General features: G+C 33.2%; 5 protein-coding genes across 5 annotated transcripts; 3 read left to right on the forward strand and 2 right to left on the reverse strand.

The window, feature by feature from the left end:
* The first annotated feature begins 305 nt into the window (after positions 1-305).
* LOC100812317 (pentatricopeptide repeat-containing protein At3g23020) lies at positions 306-3,541 on the forward strand. The gene has a single exon (XM_003535420.5). It carries the CDS (start codon positions 686-688, stop codon positions 3,125-3,127), a length of 2,442 nt encoding a protein of 813 aa, XP_003535468.1. The 5' UTR covers positions 306-685; the 3' UTR covers positions 3,128-3,541.
* Positions 3,542-4,165: 624 nt separating this feature from the next.
* LOC100818544 (chaperonin CPN60-2, mitochondrial) lies at positions 4,166-8,724 on the reverse strand. The gene is made up of 18 exons (XM_003536222.5): positions 8,538-8,724; positions 8,234-8,258; positions 7,981-8,112; positions 7,598-7,757; positions 7,315-7,490; positions 7,099-7,194; positions 6,718-6,822; positions 6,487-6,573; positions 6,322-6,411; positions 6,159-6,239; positions 6,003-6,071; positions 5,680-5,757; positions 5,463-5,558; positions 5,259-5,358; positions 5,072-5,175; positions 4,765-4,870; positions 4,577-4,655; positions 4,166-4,490 (listed from the first exon to the last, which is right to left on the reverse strand). Exons 1-18 carry the CDS (start codon positions 8,573-8,575, stop codon positions 4,379-4,381), a joined length of 1,734 nt encoding a protein of 577 aa, XP_003536270.1. The 5' UTR covers positions 8,576-8,724; the 3' UTR covers positions 4,166-4,378.
* Positions 8,725-13,163: 4,439 nt separating this feature from the next.
* On the forward strand, positions 13,164-13,490 carry LOC100812861 (glutathione S-transferase U7-like). The gene has a single exon (XM_006590119.1). It carries the CDS (start codon positions 13,164-13,166, stop codon positions 13,488-13,490), a length of 327 nt encoding a protein of 108 aa, XP_006590182.1.
* Positions 13,491-20,628: 7,138 nt separating this feature from the next.
* On the forward strand, positions 20,629-22,201 carry LOC100819431 (ethylene-responsive transcription factor ERF062). Its single transcript, XM_014763282.3, has one exon. It carries the CDS (start codon positions 20,771-20,773, stop codon positions 21,932-21,934), a length of 1,164 nt encoding a protein of 387 aa, XP_014618768.1. The 5' UTR covers positions 20,629-20,770; the 3' UTR covers positions 21,935-22,201.
* A 602-nt stretch (positions 22,202-22,803) lies between these two features.
* Positions 22,804-27,100, reverse strand: SODB2 (iron-superoxide dismutase). Its single transcript, NM_001250972.2, has 9 exons — positions 27,047-27,100; positions 26,910-26,953; positions 24,990-25,040; positions 24,445-24,633; positions 24,182-24,353; positions 23,822-23,943; positions 23,679-23,705; positions 23,535-23,558; positions 22,804-23,220 (listed from the first exon to the last, which is right to left on the reverse strand). Exons 1-9 carry the CDS (start codon positions 27,060-27,062, stop codon positions 23,131-23,133), a joined length of 735 nt encoding a protein of 244 aa, NP_001237901.2. The 5' UTR covers positions 27,063-27,100; the 3' UTR covers positions 22,804-23,130.
* Between the last annotated feature and the right edge of the window lie 478 nt (positions 27,101-27,578).

Here is a 27,578-nt window from a genome sequence, read left to right on the forward strand (position 1 = left end):
ACGGATATTAGTTAGGAACAAAATTAGTGATATTTTATACCAATAAGATACTAAAAAAAATAATTTTCATTTTTTCAATTTTTTACCAAACATGCTAATAGCTTTGGATTATCATTATTATAGCTAATTAATATAAATTTAATAAAGGTTAAATTTTACGTTTTATCTTTAAATTTTTTGAGAATTTTTAAGAAGATTCCTCAACTAAAAGGAAATTCTTTACAATAAGTAAGTTTAGTGTTAGAGTATTTTATTTAAAAAAAATACTAGAAAAAATTGACATTTTTGTAATTAAAAAAATATATTTTCTCACACTAAACTTACTAATTCAGATATGATCTATATTTTAAAAATGAGTAAAAAACAGTTAAAATAAAAAATAAATTAACAAATAATAAAATAGGATTTTTATTATATCTATACAAATTTGTAAAAATAAAATGACATTTTTTATAATTAATAATGAAAAAAATAGCAGAAAAACCAGCAATTACCAAAACCAAACAGAAAAATCCAAATGGCTTCAAAACAATCCAGTTTCACCCCACTCCACCACACAGTCTTCCCTGTAACTGAAAAACCAAAACCCGCAGCAAATTAACAAACCTAAACATCTCATGTCGTGTTTTGCCGAGTAACGCTGAAGTAACTTACCACTCAAGTGTTCTTCTTTCTGTTCGTAGAAATGTTCGTGAAGCTGCAACTCTTGTACCCCCATACACCCCTCCTCGCAAACGCAAACGCAAACGCAAACGCGTTTCTTCTGCCAGAGAAAACCGAACAAGTCTCCCCCACACGCAGAAAACAAAGACTCCCTCTTCATAACGGCACCGTTAAGCAAGAGACCCATTCGAAGAAACGCCGTCCGGAGAAGAATCCCGAAGAGGGTGTTCCCAGAAAGAGCAAACCGGAGAAGTCGCACACCAAGTGTTCGACGAAACGCGTCTCTTATGGTGGATGCATTCCGGCGATTTTAGAAGCATTGGACGCAGTTCTCGGTGTGGACGAGGCTCTTGGGCCGTGGGAGGAGAGGCTTAGCAACAAGGAGAGGAGCATCATTTTGAAGGAGCAGCTGAGGTGGGACAGAGCTTTGGAGATTTTCGAGTGGTTCAACAAAAAGGGTCATGAATTGAACACGATTCATTACAACATCATGCTGAGGAGCCTTGGCAGGGCCCGTCAGTGGAGGCGCGTGGAGAGTTTGTGGAATGAGATGAATGCTAGAGGCATTGCTGCCACCTGTTCCACTTATGGAACTTTGATTGATGTTTATAGCAAAGGAGGGCGCAGAGACGATGCGCTTTCTTGGCTCGACATGATGTTGGGACAAGGGGTGCAGCCTGATGAGGTTACTATGGTGATTGTGGTTCAGTTGTACAAGAAGGCAGGAGAGTTTCAGAAAGCTGAGGAGTTTTTCAAAAAGTGGTCATTGGGTAATGATAACGCAATGGCTACTCTGGAATTGGATGAGAGGGTTGTGTGTGCTAATGCTTCTTTTGGCTCGCATACTTATAACACCTTGATTGATACGTATGGAAAGGCTGGTCAACTGAAAGAGGCATCTGAGACTTTTGCGAAGATGCTTAAACAAGGCGTGGCACCAACCACGGTGACATTCAATACGATGATTAACATTTGTGGAAACCATGGACAGTTAGAGGAAGTAAGTTTGCTTGTCCGGAAAATGGAAGAACTTCGATGCTCGCCGAACACAAGGACATATAATATTCTAATCTCTCTTTATGCTAAGCATGATGATATAGGCATGGCAACAAAGTATTTTGAAATAATGAAGGAGGCCTGCCTTGAGCCTGATCTTGTGAGTTACCGTACTCTTTTGTATGCATACTCAATAAGGAAAATGGTTGGTGAAGCAGAAGAGCTTGTAAAGGAGATGGATGAGAGGAGGCTTGAAATTGATCAATATACCCAGTCTGCTTTGACTAGGATGTACATAAAAGCTGGAATGCTTGATCAGTCCTTGTTATGGTTTCTGAGGTTTCATGTAGCTGGCAATATGACATCTGAGTGCTATGCTGCCAGCATTGATGCATATGGGGAGCATGGGCATACATTGGAAGCCGAGAAAGTCTTCATTTGGAGCCAAAAACAGAAGAATCTCAGTGTCCTTGAGTTCAATGTGATGATTAAAGCTTATGGCATAGGGAAATGCTATGAGAAGGCATGTCAATTGTTTGATAGTATGGAGCAACATGGTGTAGTTGCAGACAGATGCAGCTATACTTCTCTCATACAAATTTTGACCACTTCTGACCAGCCGCATATGGCCAAACCATATCTGAAAAAAATGCAGGAGGCAGGATTAGTAAGTGATTGCATCCCATACTGTGTTGTGATTTGCAGCTTTGCAAAATTAGGCCAATTGGAAATGGCTGAAGATATATACTGGGAAATGATTAGGCATGGTGTGCAGCCTGATGTTATAGTTTACAGCATATTAATCAATGTTTTCTCTGATGCTGGAAGGGTTAAAGAAGCCATCAGTTATGTTGACGAAATGAAGAAAGCTGGCTTGCCAGGGAATACAGTTATATATAATTCATTGATCAAGTTGTATGCAAAAATTGACAACCTGGAAAAAGCACAAGAAGCATACAAGTTGCTTCAATTATCAGAAGAAGGTCCTAATGTATATTCTTCAAACTGTATGATTGATCTTTATGTTAAGCAATCTATGGTTGGCCAAGCAAAACAGATATTTGATACCTTAAAGAAAAATGGAGGTGCAAATGAATTTACATTTGCAATGATGCTATGCTTGTATAAGAAGATTGAAAGGTTTGATGAAGCCATTCAAATTGCAAAACAGATAAGAAAATTGGGACCCTTGACAGAGTTAAGTTATAACAATGTGCTTGACCTGTATGCTATTGCTGGGAGACCCAAGGAAGCAATAGAGACTTTTAAGGAAATGGTAAGAGCTTCCATTCAAGTTAATGATTGTAGTCTTAGATCACTTGGAAATCTTTTGTTGAGATATGGAGTATCAAGGCTGGCTGTTGGCAAATTAGAAGCATTGGTGAAAAAGGATGCTTCCAACGGTTTGCAGGCATGGATGTTAGCACTCTCAAGTGTGCTTGAAGTAGATGATTATGATCATGACTAGATATATCCTCTGCAATCAAGCATGCAAAGTTCAGTTGACTGTTTAAATGACACTGCGTTAAAGTTGTGAGAATAGACAAACAACTTTTGAACGTGATCTATTCTATGTAAACCTTGCAAAGTTGCAATATGACTATGGACTGAGGTATGAGGATCACCTTGTACTTTTTGCCAAATACGGAGCAAAGAAATTCTGAAGCCGAGACTTTGAACTGATGCAGCGAGACAGAATCCAAGCATAAATCTTTTAAATTTGGTTGGACCTAAGTGTAAATTGAAAGATAAAAGTGTACTTCATGAAACCCTATGTTGTATAAATTTTTCTGTATTTAATGTAAATATAAATTTCCTTTTTCAGAATGAACGTGAAGATCAAGATCGTATGCTCAGATTGACTAAACCATGTTTTGCTAAATCATAGTCATATTCCTCTTTTGAACTATGATTAATTATGCATTCAACTCTAACACTTTGTTTGCATTTGTGGAAATAGAAACGAAGTATAGGAGAGAATCCTTTTAATCATTTTTATGATAAAGCTGTTCGTAGAATTTTAATTTTGAAACACTTTATCTATCTCAAGTATATTGAGTTCAAAAAAGAAAGTATGATGTATATTATAAATTTATAACTATCAGCTCTTTGTTTTGATCTTTATATATTTTAAAGAGAAAACGGGGAATTCGAAATGTGTTTATAATATTACCGAATTATACTGTTCAATCGAGATCCTATATTAAAGATCATAATTGACGAAAATGCTTTTTGCAAAGTAAAATTTTGTTTGAAAAGAAGTAAAAACACATCCACTTTTGAGCTTTAATAAATTTATATCAGAACACGTTTAACCACTCAGCTTTTTTATGAATATTTTTTACTATTCAAATTAAAAAACGTTATTTTAAACATCTTGTAGTTTTTCTTGCAACAAAAAGTTATTTAAATAAAAAAGTTTACAATGTTAGAAAAGGACTTCAATCTGTTGAAATTATTAAGGAGCCGTCTTTCAATTGACAACTTTAGAATGGAACAGTGTTAATAATTTGGAATCTGAAAATTGTTTCAGACGTTCCTTAATGTCATTGCAACAACAATAGCAAATTTTCCTCCCAAGATCTCTTATCTCTCACTATGATTACATTGATGCCTTCTGTCAATAAATAAGAAGAAAAAAAAGGCAAAATAGTGGTGAAACACCACCCCAATCTACGTCCATTTAAAGGGAGCAAGATTCATCAGGGGAAATAGCCCCTTAATAATCCATGCCACCCATACCACCCATGCCACCCATGGCAGGAACATCTTTATCGTCCTTTGGGAGTTCAGACACAATAGCTTCAGTTGTTGTCATCAAAGATGACACACTGCAAGAGAAAAATATTGATAAGCAAAGCTACATAAAACAAACCAAATACATCAATATCTAACGGCAAGTTTCCCAACATCCTACCTGGCTGCATCAACCAAGGCGGTCCTAATAACCTTCAATGGATCAATGATTCCAGCTTTAACCATATCAACATATTCACCTGATTACAAAGCAGGGAAAACAATTGGCAGCAGAATCAATAACAATGAAATGGCTATATCTTTTGACAGAAGTAAGCACATCCGCAAAAAGCAACCAAGAACCCTTACCTTTGGCTGCATCATATCCAAGATCAGGATCATTCTGTTCCAATAGTTTACCAACAACAACAGCACCCTCAACTCCGGCATTTGAAGCAATTGTGTGCACAGGAGTCTGCATTGTTCGTCAGAACAGGTAGTAAAAAGGGTTAGTTAAACCATACCAGGTCTCAAGGCAAATAAAGCTCAAAATATTGCAGAATGAGGCCTGAAGGGAATAAGGGATGAGAGAGAGAAAAATCTGTGGAGTAGTGACCTACCAGAAACAATGCTATGGATAATCTAAAATGAAAATCAGCAAAAGAAAAACACTAACCTTCAAAGCATTTTGGATGATCTGGACCCCTATCTTTTGATCAAAGTTAGCAGTTTGAAGCTTATCCAACTCACTTGATGCATAGAGAAGAGCAACACCACCACCTGCACAAAGCACAACACATCAAATTTGATTGAACAACATAGAATTAGAACTAAGCATACAACTGCCAGTGCTAATAATCTACCTGGTACTATGCCCTCCTCTACAGCTGCCTTGGTTGCATTTAAGGCATCTGTCACTCTATCCTTCTTCTCACCAACTTCAGCCTCACTGGCTCCTCCAATCTGCAAAAGTAAGGTTTCAGATGTTAATTTTATCATGACAAAACCATATGATGAAGCACCAGATAAGACTTAACAGCAAGCAAGGTAAACTCAAATAAACAAACCTTCAGTACTGCAACACCCCCAGAAAGCTTGGCTAATCTTTCCTGTAACTTTTCCTTGTCATAATCTGAAGTGCTATTTTCAATTGCTGATCTAATCTGCTTGTTAAAATTCATCACAAGAAACAAGTAAAAAACATCAATAAGTATCAGTACATGAAACAGAATACACCAACAATGGTAGAATAAAAATTAATAATAGTGGAAGATTCAAACAGACCTGCTCACTTCTTTCTTCAATTGCTTTCTTATCACCAGCTCCATCAAGGATGACAGTGTCATCCTTAGAAATTGTTATCTAAAACATACAGAACCTTATTCAGTTTTCTAAATCATTTAACCTTGAAAATAGTATGGGCATAGAATAGAGAAATTTAATGACACTTTCTTTAAAAAGCTTAAACACAAGTAGTTGCTCCAGGAGAAAAGTCAGCATCCTATACCAAAACTATGAAATGAACATTGAAAAAAAAAGAAAAAGTACTAAAGCTCTATCCCTGCATTCAAATTCAAATGCTACAGCAAATTAAGCTAAAAGGCTACCTTCTTGCAAGAGCCAAACACCTCCAGATCTACTTTTTCAAGATTCAAGCCAAGCTCTTCAGTGATAAGCTAGATAAATACCAAAAATGTATCATTCACAAGTTTGTAAGATGGAATATTTAATACAGTAGTAACCTCAGCAAACAGAAAACTTACTTGACCTCCTGTAAGAACAGCAAGATCCTGGAGACCAGATTTACGGTTTTCACCAAAACCAGGAGCTTTGATGGCACATACCTAAAGGACAGAAAAATCAACGATCCAAAAATTTAATGCGCCTAAGAACTAAAATGTAAAACTACAGATAGGCAAAACCAACCTTGATTCCAGCACGAAGTTTATTTAGAATAAGAGTTGCAAGGGCATCACTTTCCACATCCTCAGCGACAATCAGTAAAGGCCTTTGTCTCTGGCAATAAAGAAGTGTTAGCCGATACCAATATTTAAAAAGTCAGTGCAAAATAAAGTGAATGGCATTGCTCACCTTCAAAGCCAACTCTAATACTTTAACAATAGCATTTATGCTTGAGATTTTCTTTTCATGGATTATAATGAGAGGATCCTCAAGTTCCTGTTGGCACAAAGTCATTACATGGTTACACATAATATATCAGAAATTAACATAAAAAGGACTCACTACCAAGGTAAATTCTAGATAGTATTATCCAGAAAGATTTCTAATGATTGAAGTAGGAGATGTAAAGTGAGATCATACACATTTCTGGTTCTTCTGGTTTGTTATGAAATATGGAGAAATGTATCCCCTGTCGAGCTTCATTCCTTCCACAACTTCCAACTCATTGTACAATGTCTTACCATCCTGAAACAGTTTATAAAAGTTAGGCCCTAGCATATTCATATTGATAAATGCACGGCATAATTCAAACCACGGACCCCTTTGGAGGAGGCAACGAGGATGAATGGAAAAGGCTTAATATGGATGGCTGAAATGGAATTTAAAATCATAAAGGGGAAATATACCGTACATTATAAGGAGATAAAAAATTACAAAAAAGAAACTGTCCCCAGGAAGAGGAAAACATTGTAAAACCAAAAGAAAGGATTTTTTTTACAAGATGAACAAATAATAACTTACTGAGATCGTGATGACACCCTCTTTGCCAACTTTCTCCATAGCTTTTGCAATTAACTCACCAATTTCCCTCTCCCCATTGGCAGATATTGTTCCAACCTATCACCACATTTATCAATTGCAGCTTTGTTAATACTATGGTTCAAAATCATTCTCGTTGATTCCAATCTCCTGCAATATGCCAGTAGTGGCTCCAACAAAAAAGGAAGATTCACAAACCTGGGCAATTTCTTCAGAAGTGCTAATCATCCGTGCTCTGCTTTTCAGATTTGTCACCACAGTATCAACAGCCATATTTATACCTCGTCTCAGGTCCATCGCATTCATTCCAGCTGCAACTGATTTACACCCTTCCGTAAATATTGCTTTAGTGAGAATTGTAGCACAAGTGGTTCCTGCCAATTAGAATGTTCCCTCATTATTACCATTTGTTTAATAACAAAGTAGTCAATGCTGAAGATTTAACAATAAAGTATAACCCAGTACGGATATAATGGCTTACCGTCACCAGCCACATCATTGGTAGCATTGGCAACCTGCTTTACGAGACTGGCACCGATGTTCTTGACTTTATCCTTGAATTCAATGCTCTTAGCAACGGTTACTCCATCTTTTGTCACTTTGGGTGCTCCAAAACTTTGCTCAATAACCACATTACGCCCCTATAAAAACACCAATTTAACAATAACAATCGTGATCAACACCAATCAAAATGAAGGGACTACTATTGATATGTTTCAAGCCTGGATCCAAAAGACATTCTCTCCCCTTAGAAAACCGAATAAATAAATGATTGATAAAAACACAGGTGCCACACTTTGCCAAAGATATCTTTCACTAGCAGACATAACAAGAAAAGAAACTATCAGGCATCAGCTTGGTTACCTTAGGGCCCATGGTTACTTTGACGGCATCGGCGAGCTCTTCAACACCCTTAAGCATCAAAGCCCGGGCCTCCACACCAAACTTAATGTCTTTGGCAGCATAATTCCTGTTCCAACTGACCCTACTTCCAATCTATGCAATGCAAAAAAAACTCACCATCATCATAAAGAACAGAGATTACAAGTAAAAGAGATCTCATTAATCTCAAAACAATTTGAACAAAAAAAATGTCATTATAAGAATGGTGTTTCACCTGTTGAGTGCTGCTCCTAGCAATTCTGCAACCAAAAGAACAAAAATTTACAGTCAAAAGCATTGAAGACAATGAGATATTATAGCATAAAGCACCACAAATAGGAAACCAACATGACTGGATCTATCTCGGATACAACCCCCCAAAACCCTAAAAAAAAAAATGATCCATACTCGGGCATTGTTTCAGCGACCCAGAAGAGCAGTTGCGGAAAATAGAAAGAAAAAACAAAAAAAAAAAAAGAGAGGAAGGAAGCTGGAGGGAGTAGTAGAGAAGGCAACACTGGCATTGGAGAGTTACTTACCTAGCTTTGGAGGCGAGGGAGGTTGCAAAGCGGTACATGATTGGTGTGAAGAACTGAAGAAGAAGTTGTTGCAGACTGCAGATACAAATTAATGCAGAGGGAAAACGCTTCACGCTTCCTTTTCAAGGGAAATGAAAGGAAGGCTCTAGAAGAAGCACCTTCTAGGGTTTAGGGTTTTATGTTCCAAACTCCAAAGGTTTTTATTTTTGTTTTGTTTATTTTATTATTTCCTTTTGAGGATTGACGTGCCTATCTTCCCAACCAACACTCTTGTTTTTTTTTTTTTTTCATTGTGTTTAATGGTATTTGGATATATCAAAAATCAATTTTTTAATTCTTAAAAAAATCATAATAACTAAGATAATTGTTTAATGTTTAAATTTTTTCAAAAAATATCTTGCATGGTTTATGCTGATTTATTAGTTGATGATGCTAAAACACTCGTGTAAATTTTGAGAAAGACAAACATGATCTATTTTGACGATTATGTTACAATTGCAAAATATATTTATTAAGAATTCTAAATCACTTTAATTATATTAATTTTAACAATTGACATTATTGTTACATGTAATTATTTTAAAGAAATATAGAGAGATGTTAAGATAAAAAAAATAATTTGTGAATAAAAATTAAATGAGATTATCCACTCTTATCATTGTCAAAAATTGACTTAAACACAATTTTAATTCTTATGTTTTGCTGAATCCGTAAAATTATAATAAATTGGCAAAAGTATAAAGACATAGAGAAAACAATGTACGATTCTTTAAAGTTAAGTGCACAAATACTATTAAATTATAGAAATTTATAAAAAAAATATTTTTTTTGGTGTACATAGGAATTAAAATACTAGTTATGTTAATTTTTTATGCTCTAAATTTTTTTTATTATGTTCATTTTATATTACCATTTATTTAATGAGAAGATAGGTTATATGCTAATGCATCTGTGTGTATTACATATTGCTGAATTCACAATTATATTATGATGGTGCTGCATGATGATGAAGTTAGAGTGGCATGAATGTTTGTGGCTCACAACAATGCATGTGGAGGTGGTGGGTTTGGTGTGGTGTGGAGGCATTGGATGTGGCAGTGGTGGTGTTTGGGTGGAGGTGGAGTGCATTGGTCATGAAAGTTTGGAAGAGAGGCAATTAGGGTTTTGTTTGAATTAGGAAATTTTGGAGGTGCACCAAACAAAAAATGTAGTGCATTAAGCAAATTGGGCTGATACAAAACTTTCGGCCTAGGTGACCACTTATACAAGACCATTGTTTTCTGCATCTCATTTTTTACTTTCTACACCCCACAGGAATCTTTAAAGAAATGAAAATGAAGAAATATGTCCTTCATTATCTATTACTCACCAATAGACACCTCTTGCGTCTTTGTATAATAATACTAACTAGCATTTTTGCTTGATGTCGTGGGAATGGAAGCCATAATACAAAGATAATCCAAAAATACAATTTAAAATACCTGTGGTGAAAATAAATATTTTGAAATAGGTATTCCAAAATATAGTTTTGGATTACCTATGTATTACGCAATATCTATCTAGGAACAAGACATCTACAAATATATTTTAGAATATTACAAGCAAATAATTTATTACAGGTATTATGATTATCCATCTGAAGCCATAAAATACATAATTGAGACTCTTAAAAACCATGTACAACGGAATTCTAACACCTCCCAAGAAAGAATCCTCATATTCTTGCATCCTCCAAACATAATAACCCTCTTTTTCCCTTCCTTGAACCCCAAATTAACCTACACATTCTGCTTATCCTCTCATGGAATAACGCTTCAGTTCAATTAAAATTTAAGAGTGTCCTTAGCAAGATCCTAATTCTTAGGTCGATTAAGTCTGACCGCATTAATTATGCTTTTAATCAAGAGTTTCTTGTTTATTACGAATCAGGTACGTGAGTTTTTTAATCGTTAGACCTTAATATAAAAAGAAAAAGACTTTAAGTAACGTCATGATATGGCCATCACAGTCTGCAGACTGCAGCCGATATTTACCCTCTGACCGTGAGTTAATTTGTAATCTTTCTGATTGGTCAAAATTCAATTAAAAATAGAGTAAGTTCATTCTAAAAAAACCTTAACATGTTTTTATCTCAAAGAGTGAGATAGAAAGAGAAGTGTGATAAATGATACCAAAAGTAAGAGATGAAAAAAAAAATCTTAAAAAAGCGTGCAAAATTTTATTTTTTTTAATAAGTGTGCAGGAAATTTGTGTTTAAGTTTATTTTTTCAAATTTTGATTTCTTAGGTTTTCTAATTTGGTTCCTTTAACATATTTTATTTATTTTTAATTTATGTATATTTTTTTTTTAATTTGATTCTTATATATACAAACTTATGAGAATTGTAAATGAAAATTTTAGAATTTAAAAGGATTAAACTTGAAAAAATGTAAAGTTATATGAACTAAAAATAAATAAAATTTCTTGCAAGATCAAAATTATATAAAAAAAAAAAAGAAATTATAGATACTAAAATGAAGAAAATGAATGGATCAAAAATAAATAAAAAATCTAAAGGTCAAACATATTCATAAAGAGAGATAAGCGTTACGTTCTTGGAAAGTCAAACATATCCATAGAGAGAGAGAAAAACATTAATGTTGGAGATCCTACTTAAGGTTCCGGCGAGCTCTCTTCCTTAATCTCTTTGGTCAGTCATTTCTAGATAGAGGAGTGTGTTGAATGTCTCACATAGCAGGTTGTCATGAGAAAAAATGAGACATATTGTAGGATTAAGTTAAACTCATGAAAAATTCACTTTATAACAATTTTGCATCCTACAAAATCAATGTTCCAAAAATGTGGTAGCTAGCTACACTATGGATGTCAATTTCCATATTCTAGGCTCCTGCAATGGCCTATTGGGCCTCTATGATACTCATAAACTTTACATCACCTTGTCACTTGCCACAATCCATGACAATTTGAGTTTATGAATTGGATGCTTTACTAAGATTCACCCTATTCATGAATCTAAGTAAAATCAAATTATATTAATATAATTTTGATAATTATTATATTATTTTTATAATTTAATATAAAATATAATTTTTATTATTTAACTGTTGAATTATATTTACATATTATCAAAATTATTTGTGTTAAATTTTATTAAAATTGAACAATAAGTAAATAATCAAATAATGCATATTTTTGTATATTTTAAAATATTTGTATTATATTGATTTTAGTCTATATGAACGAGGTAAAAAATGATTTTGGATTAATATAAAATTTTGTATATATGATTTATGTTAAATGAACTTTCAATCCAACAATCAATTTTAAAAAAACATTATCTAATTAAAAATTATAAAATAATATAATAATTATTAAAGTTAAACCAGTATAATTTGATCTCTCATTTTATATATATATATTATCAAAAAGGATCATACTATTAGCTCCACGCCTAATCAAAATAACTAACTTGTCATTAGCAAGTGTAATTCAAGCGTGAATTGGAAGTGTAGGGGGAAAAGGCTATTTTGTTCAATATCTTTTTACAATTATCTGTTTGGAGTTTTCTTTTGCCTTTAAAATAAATAAATAAATTACCTTGTGGGAGTGGGGAGTTTCATTTTCGTAAATTAGCATTAGTCAAGTCAACGGAAGTTTCGATATCTCTTCCTTTGTATAATTAATAATAATAATTATTGCATAAAATTAAAGTACAACAGTAATTTCTCTATTCTTCTGGAGGAGAAAGTTTTTAATTGAAGAGGAGAAAGTTCATTCGTTTTGAAATACTATTTTTGATAAGTTTGAAAAACACTCCCATTTGCTAACATTACAATGCAATATCTTGAAGATTTTATTTTGGACCTTTCTTATGGGTTGGCTTATGTCATGTTAAAAACTGCATCTCGGGTTAGAATTATACCTTTGGACCTTTAATATAAGAATTTAATTTTTCATTAGTATATAGATAAAGATTAAAGAAATATAATATGAAATAATTAAGAGATGATTTTTTTTTCTAGTTAAAAAGATAATATACGAAATGTACCTCAAAAAAAATAAAAATTGAAGACACACATTATGTATTCTGATTTATAATATAATTTACATTTGAATATATTTATTGTAAAATCAAGTTAGTAATAAAATTTAGTATATTTTTTATTTTATCCAAAAGTTATATAAAAATATTTTAACTGACAATTAATTCATAAACGTCATATAAATATGTAAAAAATTACTTAAAATCATGATATTTCAATGTAATTCTGAAGAATCTAACCTAAAACAAAACGCACTAAGCCTAAATATCTCAATTATCCCTAGAAGACATTGATTTTTGATAATATAAAAAACTTGGAGCATAATTTTTATGTAGAGTTAGATTTCATACTGTCAATTAACTAAAAATTATCGTTAATAAAATTGTGCAAGGGTCAAATAACAAAATGCTAACCATGCATTTGCCTTCGTTTCAGTGATGGAGAAAAAAAAAACTAAATTGGCTACACAACTGTTCCCATTTATTAAAAAAAATCCATTTATTGTTTCCATAACCTATTTTTCACAGACAACAGACATGTGGAAATTTTTTCGGTTTGATTGGAGAACTACAGGAGAGGGCAATGAAAGAGACTTTGGAAACTTTGAGAGTGATAGAAAAGGAAAATGGGCTTGGTGAAAAGAAATTGATGGGTGGCAACACAATTGGATTGGCAGATTTAGCTTTGGCATGGGTTGCACATACTTTGGTGGCCATGGGAGATGTGATTGGAGTCAAGTTCATCACAGCTGATACCTTTCCTCACATTCACTCTTGGATGGTGAATTTCTTGGAAATTCCTGTCATAAATAACAATCTCCCACCTCATGAGCTAGCAGTTGAGTACTTCAGAGAAAAGAGGCAGATGTTTCTTGCAATGGTTACACAAGCTTGTCACCACCACCACTAGGAATTTTGCATTATATATATATATATATATATATATATATATATATATATATATATGTGTTTGGCTTTTGAATTTGATGGATTTTCCTTTAGATTAACATTATTTAATTAAAATTTTGAATTATTAATATTTGTTATTCAACTTTTGATGTGAAAAATATGTAATGATAGACGGATTAGAATGAGACAGTTGGACCTCAGATTTTTGATCCAGTCATATAGTCATATTCTATAAATAGAAGTAATTCCCTTTTTGTCACTCAAAAATTTTGTTGACAGCTCTAAAGTTTAAGACTTTGGGATTTCTATGATCGTGATGTAAACAGTCTTAAATTTAGTTGTGAAATTTGGAAAATGATACTGCTATTATATATATATATATATATATATATATATATAATCAGTCAATATCAGTCAATTTTCCAAGGAATGAGTGTTGAAGATAATGCCTAATTTCAAATCATTTTTCAAGAGTTGGGATGTAAGATTATTAGAGAACATTGGTAGTGTGACACCCTCTACCCCTCACATATATATTAATAAATGAGTAAAATTCAAATATTAATTAAAAGTATTTTTAAAACATTTTAAAATACAAGCCTTTCAAATGGGTAAAAGGCTCACATTCACTTTCTTCTACATCATATTCAAACTTGTCCAAATAAATAATAAAGTCATCTCGGCTCAAAGAAGGTCATCTAAGTTTCATACAATTAATATAGAACCTATATCCTAATGTCACATCCTATCAGAGCGTGGTGTTCCCGTGTCCTCTAGCATGAGGTTCTTTATAGTCATCCACCTATTCATCTGTTCCCCCGAACACAAAGTTCAAGATCATCACAGGATCCAAACACAAACAGCAAATCGGGAGTGAGTTATCACATTTCTAACTACTAGAGAGAAACAACACAACATATAGTAGCCAAATACAATTTACTTAGCATATCTCACACTATTTCATCACCTTGTCATTCATCAATCACACTTTTCAATCATCAATCACAATACACAGGAACCACACACTCCGATCAAGACATAATAACACATCAATTTCATAATAAACAATTAACAAGCGTATGCAACAGTTATGCTAAGACTCAAGCCTATATGCAATGTGGTACCATGTCAGTGAAAAACCTTGTCGGGCGCCTAGGAGTACATGACAAGACAAACCACACACTAGCAAGTCAAGTCACTCTCACTAGGTAATATCATAGGGAGATCAGTCAGGGTCACAGTGTTTTGCGAGAATGCTCCAACCATATGGGATCAACATAGGCTTAAAGGAACACTTAAACCATGTGACCCCCAAGGCCTACACTCCGAAGAGTCCGTCAGGGCCTCTCCCTCCTGATTCAGGTCCAACCCAGAAAACATTTTAGCACACAGACTCTATCTATGAATTGTACAAAACACACGACTCCTCAATTGTTCTCAAAATAATTTTAACTCGTCGCCCTTTAAGGGTCTTATCATTAACTCGTCGCCCAAAAAGGGACTTAGCATCAACTCGTCGCCCTAAAAGGGACTTAACATCAACTCGTCGCCCTTGAAGGGACTTATGATCGTGTGATTGTACAACTCATAGTTTACAACTCAATGTACATATATATCTCAATCATATATATACTCAATTTATCACATACACTTAATCCCAATCACAATGGTATAATCTCAATTTAACATGTTATCACACCTCATGAATCATATACACTTTACCTATGAACTATGCAATACACACATCTACTCAATTGTTTTCAAAATCATTTTAACTCGTCGGGTTCCCACAGTGGATCCCATCACAATACTCGTCGCCCTTAAAGGGTCTTACAATTGTGTGATTGCACAGTTCATAGTTCACAACTCAATACACACATCTCATCTCAATACACATGTATTTCATCATCCGTCACATGTTCAATTTATCACATACTCACAGTTTGAATCATCATTTCATAACCTCAACATAACAATTTATACAAAAGGTTTTATCACAACATGGGATGTAAAACCTCTGAAATAGTTTCTCACAATTGTATCAAAATCAATTAATCAAAATCATGGGTTAACACAAAGACATCAAGAGCACTCAAGTTTATCAATCAATTCTCATCAGGACGTCAATTGGTACATAGAACACAATAATATTGTATTCATAATCATAAAGAAAAATTATAATTCAATAAACATCCCAAAATAAACCCAAATTTAGTTCTCTAAGGATCCTTACACATGTTCATTCTAACCCCCAATTGTGATAAACTCATCCCTTACCTCTAAGCGGATTCACGTGTCTTCTCATAGCGATAGCGTCATCTCTAACGGTTCCCTAAAATTTCTCCAGTTTTTTCTCCGACTGCTCCGGTAGAGTACCAAACGTCAGAGAAACGGAGAAGGGATTAAAGCCTCCATTTGAACTATCTTCATGCGATTCCTTTTTCTCCCTCCAAGAACATTATCTCGCAAATCCCAACGGTCAAAGCGTGCACAATTGAATTTCGAACAACATATTCAAAATTCACAACAATCCAACGGTTAACGAAACCGGGATCGTAGTTTTACCAAGATAGCTCTGAGTTTCTGCGGGAAAGGAAAGACTACAATGCGAGGGGTATTTCTCTTAGCTCATACATGATACCAAATTCCCAACGGTGAGAATTCTCGGAATCGGGTTGCGAGCATGGTACTAAAATTTCACGACGATCCAACGGTGAACGAGTCCAAGATCGTCGTTTTTCTGAGACAGGTTTGGTGAGCTGCGAGAAAGAGAAAGAGTTTTGAGAGGAGAATGAGAAAAACGAAAATGAGGAAAAGAAGAGGCACCGTCAGTTTGAAAACTGACCTAACGCTATTTATAGCTAGGTTTACTCTATTTATTTATTTATTATTTTATAAAAGCAAACTTTATTTTATTCTCTATCAAACAAATAAATAAAATACCCTTTTTATTTTCTCTCAAATCATTATTTTAATTAACAATTATATCTCCTTATTTATTTATTTACAAAATCTCATCATTTTTTTTAAACTCTATTTATTTATAAATAACAATCCTTTTTAATCTAGTTTACGAAAATTGGGATGTTACAGGTAGTAGCATACTTGAATCTTGAATCGAAGGGCCATTACTTGGTAATAATTACAACTTTATTTTTATTCTTGTTAGCCATAACCCATAAGCTAGCTAGCATTTAAATGTTAAAGTAACTCCATTTTTTCCACATGTTTTTTTCTAAAATTTTTTTTATTACAAAAACAAAAGATGATTTGGTCATAAAAAATGATTTACTATTTTTTAGTAATTAAATTCTTTAAAATTTTTATTTTTAATGCTGAATTTACTAATCAACATTCTTAACTGGTTTTTTTCCTTACTCTTATATAGTCCCTTAACTTTGACGGAAAAAAGTTAAAGACTAAAATCAGTAAAAAAAAAATAATTATATAGAAACTAATAACAATTTTCTTAAAAAGTTTAGATACTAAAAATATAGTAAATCCAAATTTATATGAATGAATTAATTAAAAATTTGAAAAAAAACAATTTACGATGCTATCATTGAAGAATGCGTAGCATAGACATGTTAGGCATGCCTTGGATCGTTTTGAAGAAAATAACAAAAAACTACAAACATAATTTCATATTGTGTTTCACGATCAACATTGTTAGATTTAAATATGTGGACAAATAATGTTATAATATATGATGGCGTAGGGTTCATGCATTTGCCTCTACATATATATTTGTACCCGGAAGATTTTAAATAAGAAATAGATTCTGTTTCCTCCGAGACAAAACTATCATATTCGTTCAAGATTGAAAGAGGTATATATGCTGAAGAAAAAGATTAGTTTGGTGCATGTATAATTCATTTTATTTTAAGGAAATATTTGTTTTTAATTTTTTCTGATAAAATAGAAAAGATTATTACTCAATATTTTTTATCTGATATACATTTAAACTTCCTTTGTTTTTCTTTTTCACTTTTACTAAGGTGGTTTCTTGTTGTAAAATGATCTATCTTTTTCAATACCCTAACTGGTAATTAATAATTGTCCATAGTTTTAGAATATTTTGCTTGGAGAGGTTCATGAATCCTACAACAGAACGTATAGTGGAATACCAAAAGTAAAAGTGTGAGTGTGTGCGTTTCTCGACCAACCGTATAGGAGTAGTTACAATGTACTGATACCTTTTATGAAACCCATGCCAATTTTCTTTTTTGGTGAAATCAAAGTTTGAGAGCTACGAGATTCTCTTACTCTTAAATAAAAGAAGGCGTGCTACAAGTTAATTTGTTAAAAATTGTAAGTGACATAACAATAAAGAACCACCAATAAGAATTGAATCCAAAATATGAGTGAATTATGAAACCGAATTTGATCTCAAATATGGTAATATAGGTTTGTAACTCTTTTAAGAAAAACATATGACTAATGTTTTAAAAGCCATCTTATAATATTTAACTTGTGACCCATTACAAAATTTTAATAGACATAGGGTAGTTGTACAAGTTAACAAGCCAACATATCCTCATGTACCTTCTGCAAAAAAAAAATAATACCATCATGTACCAATGCCACTCTCTCATACACTAGCACAAGTGTTATTGAAAAAGTCATACAAATATACTCTTTAAATAAAAGATGTGGATTAGCTAGAATATTTACTTAATTTTGACTTGATTATACGTTTGGTTGCACGGATGCTTGCATTGGAAAAAAATGGAATTAAATAACTATTCATTAAACCACTTAAAAACAATTAGCGAACTTCAATTATATTTAGAGTTTTACTCGTATTCCGCTGAAGCTGAAACTCTTGTACGTATACCATTTTAACAAATTGATTTTTTTTAAATTTTAAAATTGATGCTGAAATTGATTATATACATTGAAAGCGTGACTTTCAAAAAAAAAGAAAAAGAAAGAAAACATTGAGAGCATAAAACGTTAAATACAGATGTAAGAATGATTTGTTCCTTCAATCAGATAAAGGAGAAGAGTTATGAAAAGGAGGAATTTATTAGGAGATCTTAGACTACCGACTAATTTTTTAATTACATATATTTAAGTTTTTCAATTTAAAAGAAAAAATTTAATAACACTTGATTATGTGTGTCATCTAGAGATTAGTTGGGACTATAGACTAAGTAGTCTAAGAGTACCAAATAATTTCTTCAACCAACGATGCATAAACATTTAAATACTCTTTGTTTCTTTAATATTTTATATTTTAAAATTTCATATTAATACAATAATACTATAATAATTAAATAAACGGTAGTATTGTATTGCATTTTCTGTTATTTATATTAACTTTTGAAATTTAATGTCCAATCTCAAAGAGTTGGTCAAGTAGAGGTTATTGGCTTAGGGCACCATCTACTCAGTCTTTCACACCATTGTTTTTTTATGAAATGTCTCATCGAGTGATGAAGTGCCAACCAAGCCACATCTTTATTCAATCAACTAGACAAACTGCAAGACCACCATGATCCTCAGTTTAGGCAGAGCTGATGTGGAAGAGGCTCATTTTTTTAATTAATCTGTTCTTGATTATCAATGCTGATGTACAAAACAAGGCAAGGAATAAAGAATCATGGTTTGATTTGGGAAAAGTTGACAGCTAACTAAAGCAAAATCAGATGCATGACCTCCTGTCCTGTTTATTTTACTAAGCAATTTTTAGTTCGTGGTATACATCACATTCTTTCCTGGTCAGAACCATGTGCATGGCTTATAAAGTAATTGAGAAAACAGCTACACCTATTGTAAATGGTATAAAGTGTGTTATTAAAAAGTTACATGAAGAGTGAAAGATGCCTAGAATCTGTCTCGCATATAAGCATTTTAAAAAATTGTGTTTACTTCCTAAGAGTGGTCTTGCCATGTGGCATGAAATAAATGGGATGGCTTAAGATTAGAGCAATGAATCACAATGTTGTGCAGTTCTAATCATTGTAGCCTCAAAAATGGAGGTGGATACTGCCATTAGCTTCTGGTGCACTTTCATTTTTTGCATCTACCACATGAACCGTTTTCAGTGTCTTTAAGCCATTCTCAAAAGACACTGTAGTGCGGGCTGAAAAGAAAATACATAAAGTGCATACTTTGCTGTGCTCACGCTCTTTAAGGATTTGTTTAATACTAGTCTTGGAAAAAGGTAGCAATGACTTCATCAAACTAACACAAAGGATATTAAAATTAAATCCTTGATAAATATAGTATTCGTGTATATATGATAATATAGAAAATAAGCCTTCGTTTCCACCACCAGAAAGGAAAAAACAAATAACTAACCTTTGTTAATCAATTGCACCGCCAAACCCTTCAAAATTAGTGCATTTTAAGGAGAACAAATTATGTAGTTTGCCACCTCACTCGGTGATTAGAAAGACATTTCAACTTATATGGTATGGTTGACAAATAATTATATTCTTTAAGCATGTGGTCAGAAATGCAATCTCTAAGTTTATGTATATGAAAGAACATTTATTCAGAGAAAATAACTCAAATAAATATTAGTATCTCAAATGATTAGTCTATTTTTAGTTTTTTATCACGAGATATATCGGGTTTACCAGGAAAAAAAAGACATTTCATCAGTAGATCAGTGGATATCTATTATTATAAATTCATAGTTTTTTATCATGCCTAGTGTCTAAGAAATGCATCAGTGACAAAAAAACAAAATTGTCATTGGTTCATTGTGTGTCTACATTAATTTACATTAGCACAGTCAAGAGAAGAATATAGCATGTGGGTGTTCAACAAAATCACATGATTATTAATGAGAAAAAAGAATAATACCCGGGATAATAACAAACAATGAACATGAAGGTCTTAAATTAAGTAAGTTTCTGTCGTTAAACGAATGTCAATTCTCAATGCTTTGCATCCTGTATGACAGCTGATCCAAAAAAGCCTGAGCTGTCTGATTCCGATTGGTTGTGAAGGAAAAGCATGTTATAGAATGCAAGCATAAATTGTAAGTAGAAAATAAAATCCTTATAAAGAAATATACCTCATTGAAGCCATAACAAATACCTAATGAAATACAAAGTAGGTTCCTTTTAGTATTATAATAATAAACCTTAATTGATACCTTCCAATATGAGGTGTGCCTTAGCCCGAAGGAAATGTATTTAGTGTAGTGCATGCATTTTAATCATTTCTATCTGTCTCGGATTTACTGCCTGAAGGATCTATATGAAGGATACATTTCCCAAGAAGGAAATCTTCACACAAAAGAAATTTCCAACTTGTTTGTAAGAAATGGCAACAGGATCAAAGTTTTTGGACAATGCAATTATAAGAGGCCATTCTCACTTTCTCACTGCCTCTAATCATCTTCATGTATTAAAAAGTGGGGCAAACTCATCAATAGCATCATCACCTGAAAACCTTTTCTCATGTTCAAATCCTACTTCAATGAAAGAAGAGGCACCTTTAGCCACTTGGATTAGTCATATCCCTGCAAAGTTCAATGTCCATCAAGACATCAAGAATGGCAAAGAGAAAAACCAATCCAATTCTATCTTCCCAGCCTCAGACACAAAAAACAGCTCCATTCCTCTAAATCTTTTAGAAACTCTCCCACCATTAACCATAGCACCATGTTTTGATGAACCAGTAACTTCCTTAGCATCCTCTTCTGCCATACCAAAATTTCCAAACTTGACTTTGTTTTTGCAGGAACCTTCCATGGTGTACTCATCAATATCATCCTCAAATATCAAAGGTGGTGAAGTCATGTCAGCAACTTCAGACCCCTCATATCATGTGTCTCAGTTTGTCCAAAACCAGCATCAAGCAGGTAGTGGGGATGCACACAAAATGAACAAGAGCCTATCAAATTCACAGTCCAAGTCTTTCGACGAGAATTGGTTGAGTGCCACTAGGACTCAGCCTATGAAGAATGGTGGAAGAGGCAAGCTGTTTAAAGGTGTGAGGCAAAGACACTGGGGGAAATGGGTAGCTGAGATTAGATTACCAAGAAACAGGACAAGGGTTTGGCTAGGGACTTTCGACACAGCCGAAGACGCCGCCATTGCATATGACACAGCAGCATATATACTAAGAGGCGAGTATGCTCAGTTGAACTTCCCTGACCTCAAGCATGTAATTCAGGCAAATTCTCTAAATGGAACCACTGCTGCACTTGTGGAGGCAAAACTACAAGCAATATCAAAAGGTGGTTCTTCTCATAGGAAGCCAACTGATTCACCACCAGGGTCAAGCAATAAGCACAATGATGAGAATGGCAAATTGAAAAGTATAAGTGGCAAGGATTCATCCATAAGGCTTGGAGCTGAGATAACTGAGAGAAGCAAAAGCACACACCATGAGACATCAGATGTGGAAGGTGTTCAGTTAAGTAGAATGCCCTCCTTAGACATGGACATCATTTGGGATGAACTTTTTGTCTCGAATTCATAACCATTTTTTTTTCTACTTTGAAAGCACACATACAATAGCTCTTGTTTTATCTACAATTATATTTCTCATTTGGACCACAACTTCAGCTAGAAGCACATTACCTAGTTCTAGATTTTGCAGTTCCTATCCCACACTGAATCTTCGGGCTCCTATTTTCCTATAATGATGTATTGAAATTAGTATCCTTTTTAACACCCTTTCTTCAGGGTCATTTATAGATAGAATTTAAGTTTCCACCAATTATTATCATGCTAAGGGTTCACAGATTGTTTTGCTTCTGAACAAAACACTTGCTTGGTTCAACGGCTGTTTGAGTCTTTGAGAAATACCTAGTCAACATTGAGAACAAGGGTAGAGATTGTGATTTTTAAGAATTATTCACCTGTATTGATCGCTTTGCATAGATTTATAGGCAAAAAAAAATAACAGAGAAGCCAATAGTATAACTTTATGCTTTGTGTTTGAAAGCTTGAAAATATGATAAAATATACCAAAACTGTGTCCTTAACATTCTACTGCAATATACCACTGGAAACACGTATATTGAAGAATGTGCCTGGAATGGATTCATTACAGTTCTGCTTCTGTAAAAGTAGTCTGAATCCATTACAGTCCTACAACTTTGAAGCCAAATGACCGGTATTTGGGTGGGTATAGGATCTTGTAGGCTGTAGCTATTTTACAAGATATTGTGTTTGGTTGGTTTTAGAATTTGGTAGGATTAATTTTAAACAGTTGACTGTGATGGAGATTTGTGTCATAATTAATCTGAGACACATTTTTATGCAGAAATGTGACTTTCCTTCCCCTATTTCCCAATCCCTTCACTTATAATGTAGTTTCAACTTGAATCCTAAGTGATGCTCATGGAAAAAAAGATACGCTCTCGTACAAGTTACGTGAAAAGGTTCTACAACATAGTATTATTTTGCTGAATGTTCATGCATAAGCAATTTTATTGTTCACACAGTCACACAAAGAGAACCATAACTAAGATTTCTAATTATAGAACATAATCTGCAGGCTGAAGTGATTTAGCCTGATACCACAACACCTATTTAAAGTACAAAAGATGTGCCATCGTACACTTTCTAGATAAAAATAATCCACTATTCCTCATGACGCCATCCAATTCATCATCACTATCAGGATAAATCACTTATTCTGCATTTAATTCAGCATCATGCACTGGTTAATTAAAGCCTTGCTTGTTCAAGTCTAGAACTCACTGCATCCCAGGAAACAAGCTTATCCATGAACACTGATATATAATCAGGGCGCCGGTTCTGGAAAGATAACAAAAAAGTCTCAAGTCATAATTAAATTTATCTATTGGACACAACTCTCGCTAATAACTGTATGATAAGTGCTAGTAACACACTCTTTGACACCCTTTTTCCAACACATTCTTTTATTGGATAAAATCCATATGGGTCTCACTAAATATGTGGATCTCATTTCCGAATTGGTGAGCCCATTACCGTATTAGTGAGATTCACATAAATTTCAACCAATACTAGAGAGTGTATAGGAAAAAAATGTCAGACAGTGAGTTAGCAACTCTTCCATTAATTATATAATGCTTGGAGCAAAATATCACCTGAAAATCAAGGTAGTAAGCATGCTGTACAAAAATGAAAACAAGTATTACAAAGTCAGCAAGTTGTTATTAATGACTGTTATAAAGCTTGTATGTGCAAATTGTTTCATCAAATAACAAACAAAAGGCAAATATGATTAATACCTCCCAAACATCAATGGTAAGAAGTGGCTGCAAGAAATTAAGATAAAATCACATCAGAATTTACCAGGGAAATGAACTCATTAGACCCAACTATCATTCATATTTCAAGATAAGTAAGGAACAATAATATTATTACTACTTACATAATAGCCTCCCCAAACAAGGGGGTTCACAGCATTGGGACTCTTGAGCACCACTAGCTTGTTGTCCTCATCTGGTGAAGGAGGATTTGCTGCATTTTCCCCATCAAATTTGCTTGCTCTATCTATATTTCATCAACAAAAAAGTGAATGAACAAGAAGGATATGTAACTCTCTGTCTGGATAAATTTCTTGATAAGCACTTATAAGTGAATAACATAAAAAAAGTTAAAATAAAATAAACTTATAAGTTAAAATTGACTTATGCATAAATTAATTTGTAGAAGTTCTATCGTTTTAGTTTTTCCAAAAATTTGATTGTAACTTATGCATAAAGTAAGGTGGAAGGGGGTTATTACTGACATGCAAGCCAAGCCCATCCTGAACCAAATTGTGTTGCAGCAGCAGCCTTAAACTCATCAAGGAATTTTTCAAATGAGCCAAAGTCTCTTTCAATCAGTTCTAGAAGCTCCCCGGATGGCTTTCCACCTCCACCTGGTTTCATGCACTCCCAGAAGAAGTCATGGTTCCATACCTGCACAGTACGCATTACAAGATTGATTAATTGATTCCTAAGCCATGGTTTTGAAACATGAATAAGAGTTTCTGGTTACAAGCATGCATGCCTGTGCTGCATTGTTGAAAGCTGGAAGAATGTCACCCTTATTATATGATGTCACTATAATCTCTTCTAGTGATTTCCCATCAAGCTCTGTCCCAACAATTTGTTTTTTCAGATTTTCCACATATGTCTTGTGGTGTTTCCCCCAATGAAACTCAAGTGTCTGCTGGCTCATCACCGGCTCCAAACCATTCTGAAACATTTCATTATCACAACAGTTTTAGAATTTTCTTCTTTTGGTTTTATAAAATAGGATGAAGAGGTAACCTAATTTTTTCCCACTAGAAGCCTTGTGTGATTCATTTTAAGTTTTGAGTATGATGGGTAGAAAATAAGACTAACCAAAGTAACTTATGCCTCTGTGCATAAATCGTTTCATTTTTAAAGTTTCTTTACTAGAATAAGACTAACCAAAGTTTCTATAGAAAGTAAACTTGAAAACTATAAAAAGCTAAGTATTCTTTCTTCAATGTGCCATTAGAAACATGGCTCCTCTTGAAAAATCATAATGATTTCTCTTGTAAACATTGAAACTTTAGGTCTTATTACCAGTGGATATGGTGGCGGCTTCAGCTCGAACTTCGCATTGACTTTTGGACCCTGCAGCATACAACATCCTTTCTTAAGGACAAGGAAAACAAAATGTGTCTTAACATGCGAAAGCACAGGATTTTTTATTTATTTGCGGGAATTGAAGACACTCTCAACAAATTTACAATAACTCATTAACCTCCTTTGCAGAAACATGAGACACACACTAAATTCTAAAAATTGCAAGACATGCACAGTGCACTGATACACACTCATGCTGTGTACAAATATACTCTCACTGTTCTCAGATATAAGATTCTTTTATCAAATTTGTTTGTTGTTTTTTTTAATACTCTTTTTTAAGTTTTTTATTTATTTATTTTCATCAAAATATTCTCAATTATTTTATAATAAATACTATGAATTAAAAAGATAAATGCATTATCTCTTTTATAAGGATTGGAGAATAAAACTAGCATTCAATCATTAATTAAACAGAGAGTAATTAGATAAAAAGAGAAAGAGTTCAAATAATTTTAAGGATATTTTTAAAAAATAATAAAAATTATTTATATATTTAATGTTATTAATTAAACTAATCAGTATTTTTTGAAGAATTTGAATTATTTTAAAAAAATATTATAATTAGGAACGAAAGGATTACTTGTTATTTCGGATCGGTCAATTTGGTCAGCCCAGTGCATGCTAATATATTTTTTTTAGGTTTAGTTAATTGAACTGGACTAAAAGATTGTTTTTTCAGACGAGTCTTTTGTGGGCCAATGCCAGACAGATAAGCCCATTACCCCATTTGATTATTTAAAACTAAATTTTGTCTTTAAAACATTTGATGTTGAAAAAAGTTGCACTCTCTAACTTTTGTTAAGCCTTAATCTAAAGAGTTAACCTATAAAAAAGTACGTAAGATTTTTGCACTATCATTATTAAAAGTATTATATAATCTTGATAAAAAAAAAACTATTATAAGAGGATGGGCCAATAAACTAGGCCAACCCACACCGGGTGAAGTGAATTTCAGCTTGGGTTTCCTTAAAATTGGATGGAGGATGATTTTTTTTACACTCTCTGTTTTGTCCTACACACCTCCCATTTTTTTTTGCGATTTTTTAAAAATTCTCAAAATACCTTTCTCACCCCTCCCTCTTATACCGCTCCCCTTTACTTTTCAGCACCCCACTTTTCTGGCACCTACTCCCCTTCCATCACAATATCTCTTCCATCTCTTGCACATAACCTCCTTCTCTTATCTTCACTAGCATTCCACCCCTTCCTTGGTGCCAGTGTTACACTTCCTCCCCATAATTTTAGCATGTACAAATGTTTCGAAAGTTTATCTCTAGAATATATTAAATGCATTTCGGAAATTAATTTCTGAAATGTTTCATGCACTCCGAAAATCAGCTTTCTACATATTGATGAGCTCAATGAAAATAAAGCAATAACTAAATTGACAAATTGTGCCAATTTAATTGAGAAATCTCTTAATGTTAAACATAGAAGAAGTGTGCATGCTTGAGTAAGCGTTTGCAAAATTGTTCTTGAATGAAATTAATCTGAGTTAAAATTGATTTTGAATTTATGTGTGAATGCTTTAATGTATTTTTTTTATTCAACACAAAACTACCCAAAGATATTTTAAATCAAAATTAGTTATAAGTTTTTTTTAATATATATAGAATCAAACATATGAACATTCACATATGAAATCACATTAACCAGTATTTTAATATGATTCTGGTTGATCTAACAGATCTAAAGTTCTAAACACATGCAAAAAGTGTACTTAGGATGACCTTTATCGGTCTTATTTTATGCAAAACAGACCCATTAGTAAGTAATTAGCAGCAACTTTATACAACAACAAAAGTTGTACACAGTGAATGCACATTCAAATAATTTTCTTGATGAAAAGAATACCTCTTTTTTGATAAGAAAATTGATGCCGCTTAGATTTTGTAACCCTGCAAAGCAACACGAAATCAATAAAAAAATTGGAGAAAAAAAAATGTAAAGGTACTAACTGTGCATAAGGATAGAGTTAGTGCAAAACTTACCACCCAATGAGGCCATGGTCTACTGAGGCGTGTGGCTGGAGTGAGGATTTTGGACAAAGGTCTACCCATTCCTTACAGGGCAATATAAACAAGAAAGTGTGTTAGTACAATTCCAATGTTGTAGTACACTAAGTTGTGCAGGTACGACCAGCACAGCCCCATCAGTACAAATTCTACGTTATTATTACATCTTTATCGATTAGTATCTATATATTATTACATAATTATATCATATATTAATTGTACGGCTCACACAAAAGTTTAAATTATCCAATTAGAGTATCTCGGATGAATGCTTAATTTCTTAAATGTGCTTATTAACTTATTTTTGTGGAATTTATACTACCGCATCAGATTTAAAAATTATAACAAAATAGAACTTCAAAACTAATTTCTTAACTAATTTTTGTGGACCATACCGTGTGTTTTTATATTTTTATTTCAGTTAATTTATTGAGAAAAAAGTTATAGAGTAACTTTTTTTAAAGAATCATTGATCATAATGATAATTTTGATAATCTTTAAAATTATT

This window comes from Glycine max, chromosome 10 (genome assembly GCF_000004515.6).
Source record: "Glycine max cultivar Williams 82 chromosome 10, Glycine_max_v4.0, whole genome shotgun sequence".
Classification (NCBI taxonomy): Eukaryota; Viridiplantae; Streptophyta; class Magnoliopsida; order Fabales; family Fabaceae; genus Glycine; species Glycine max.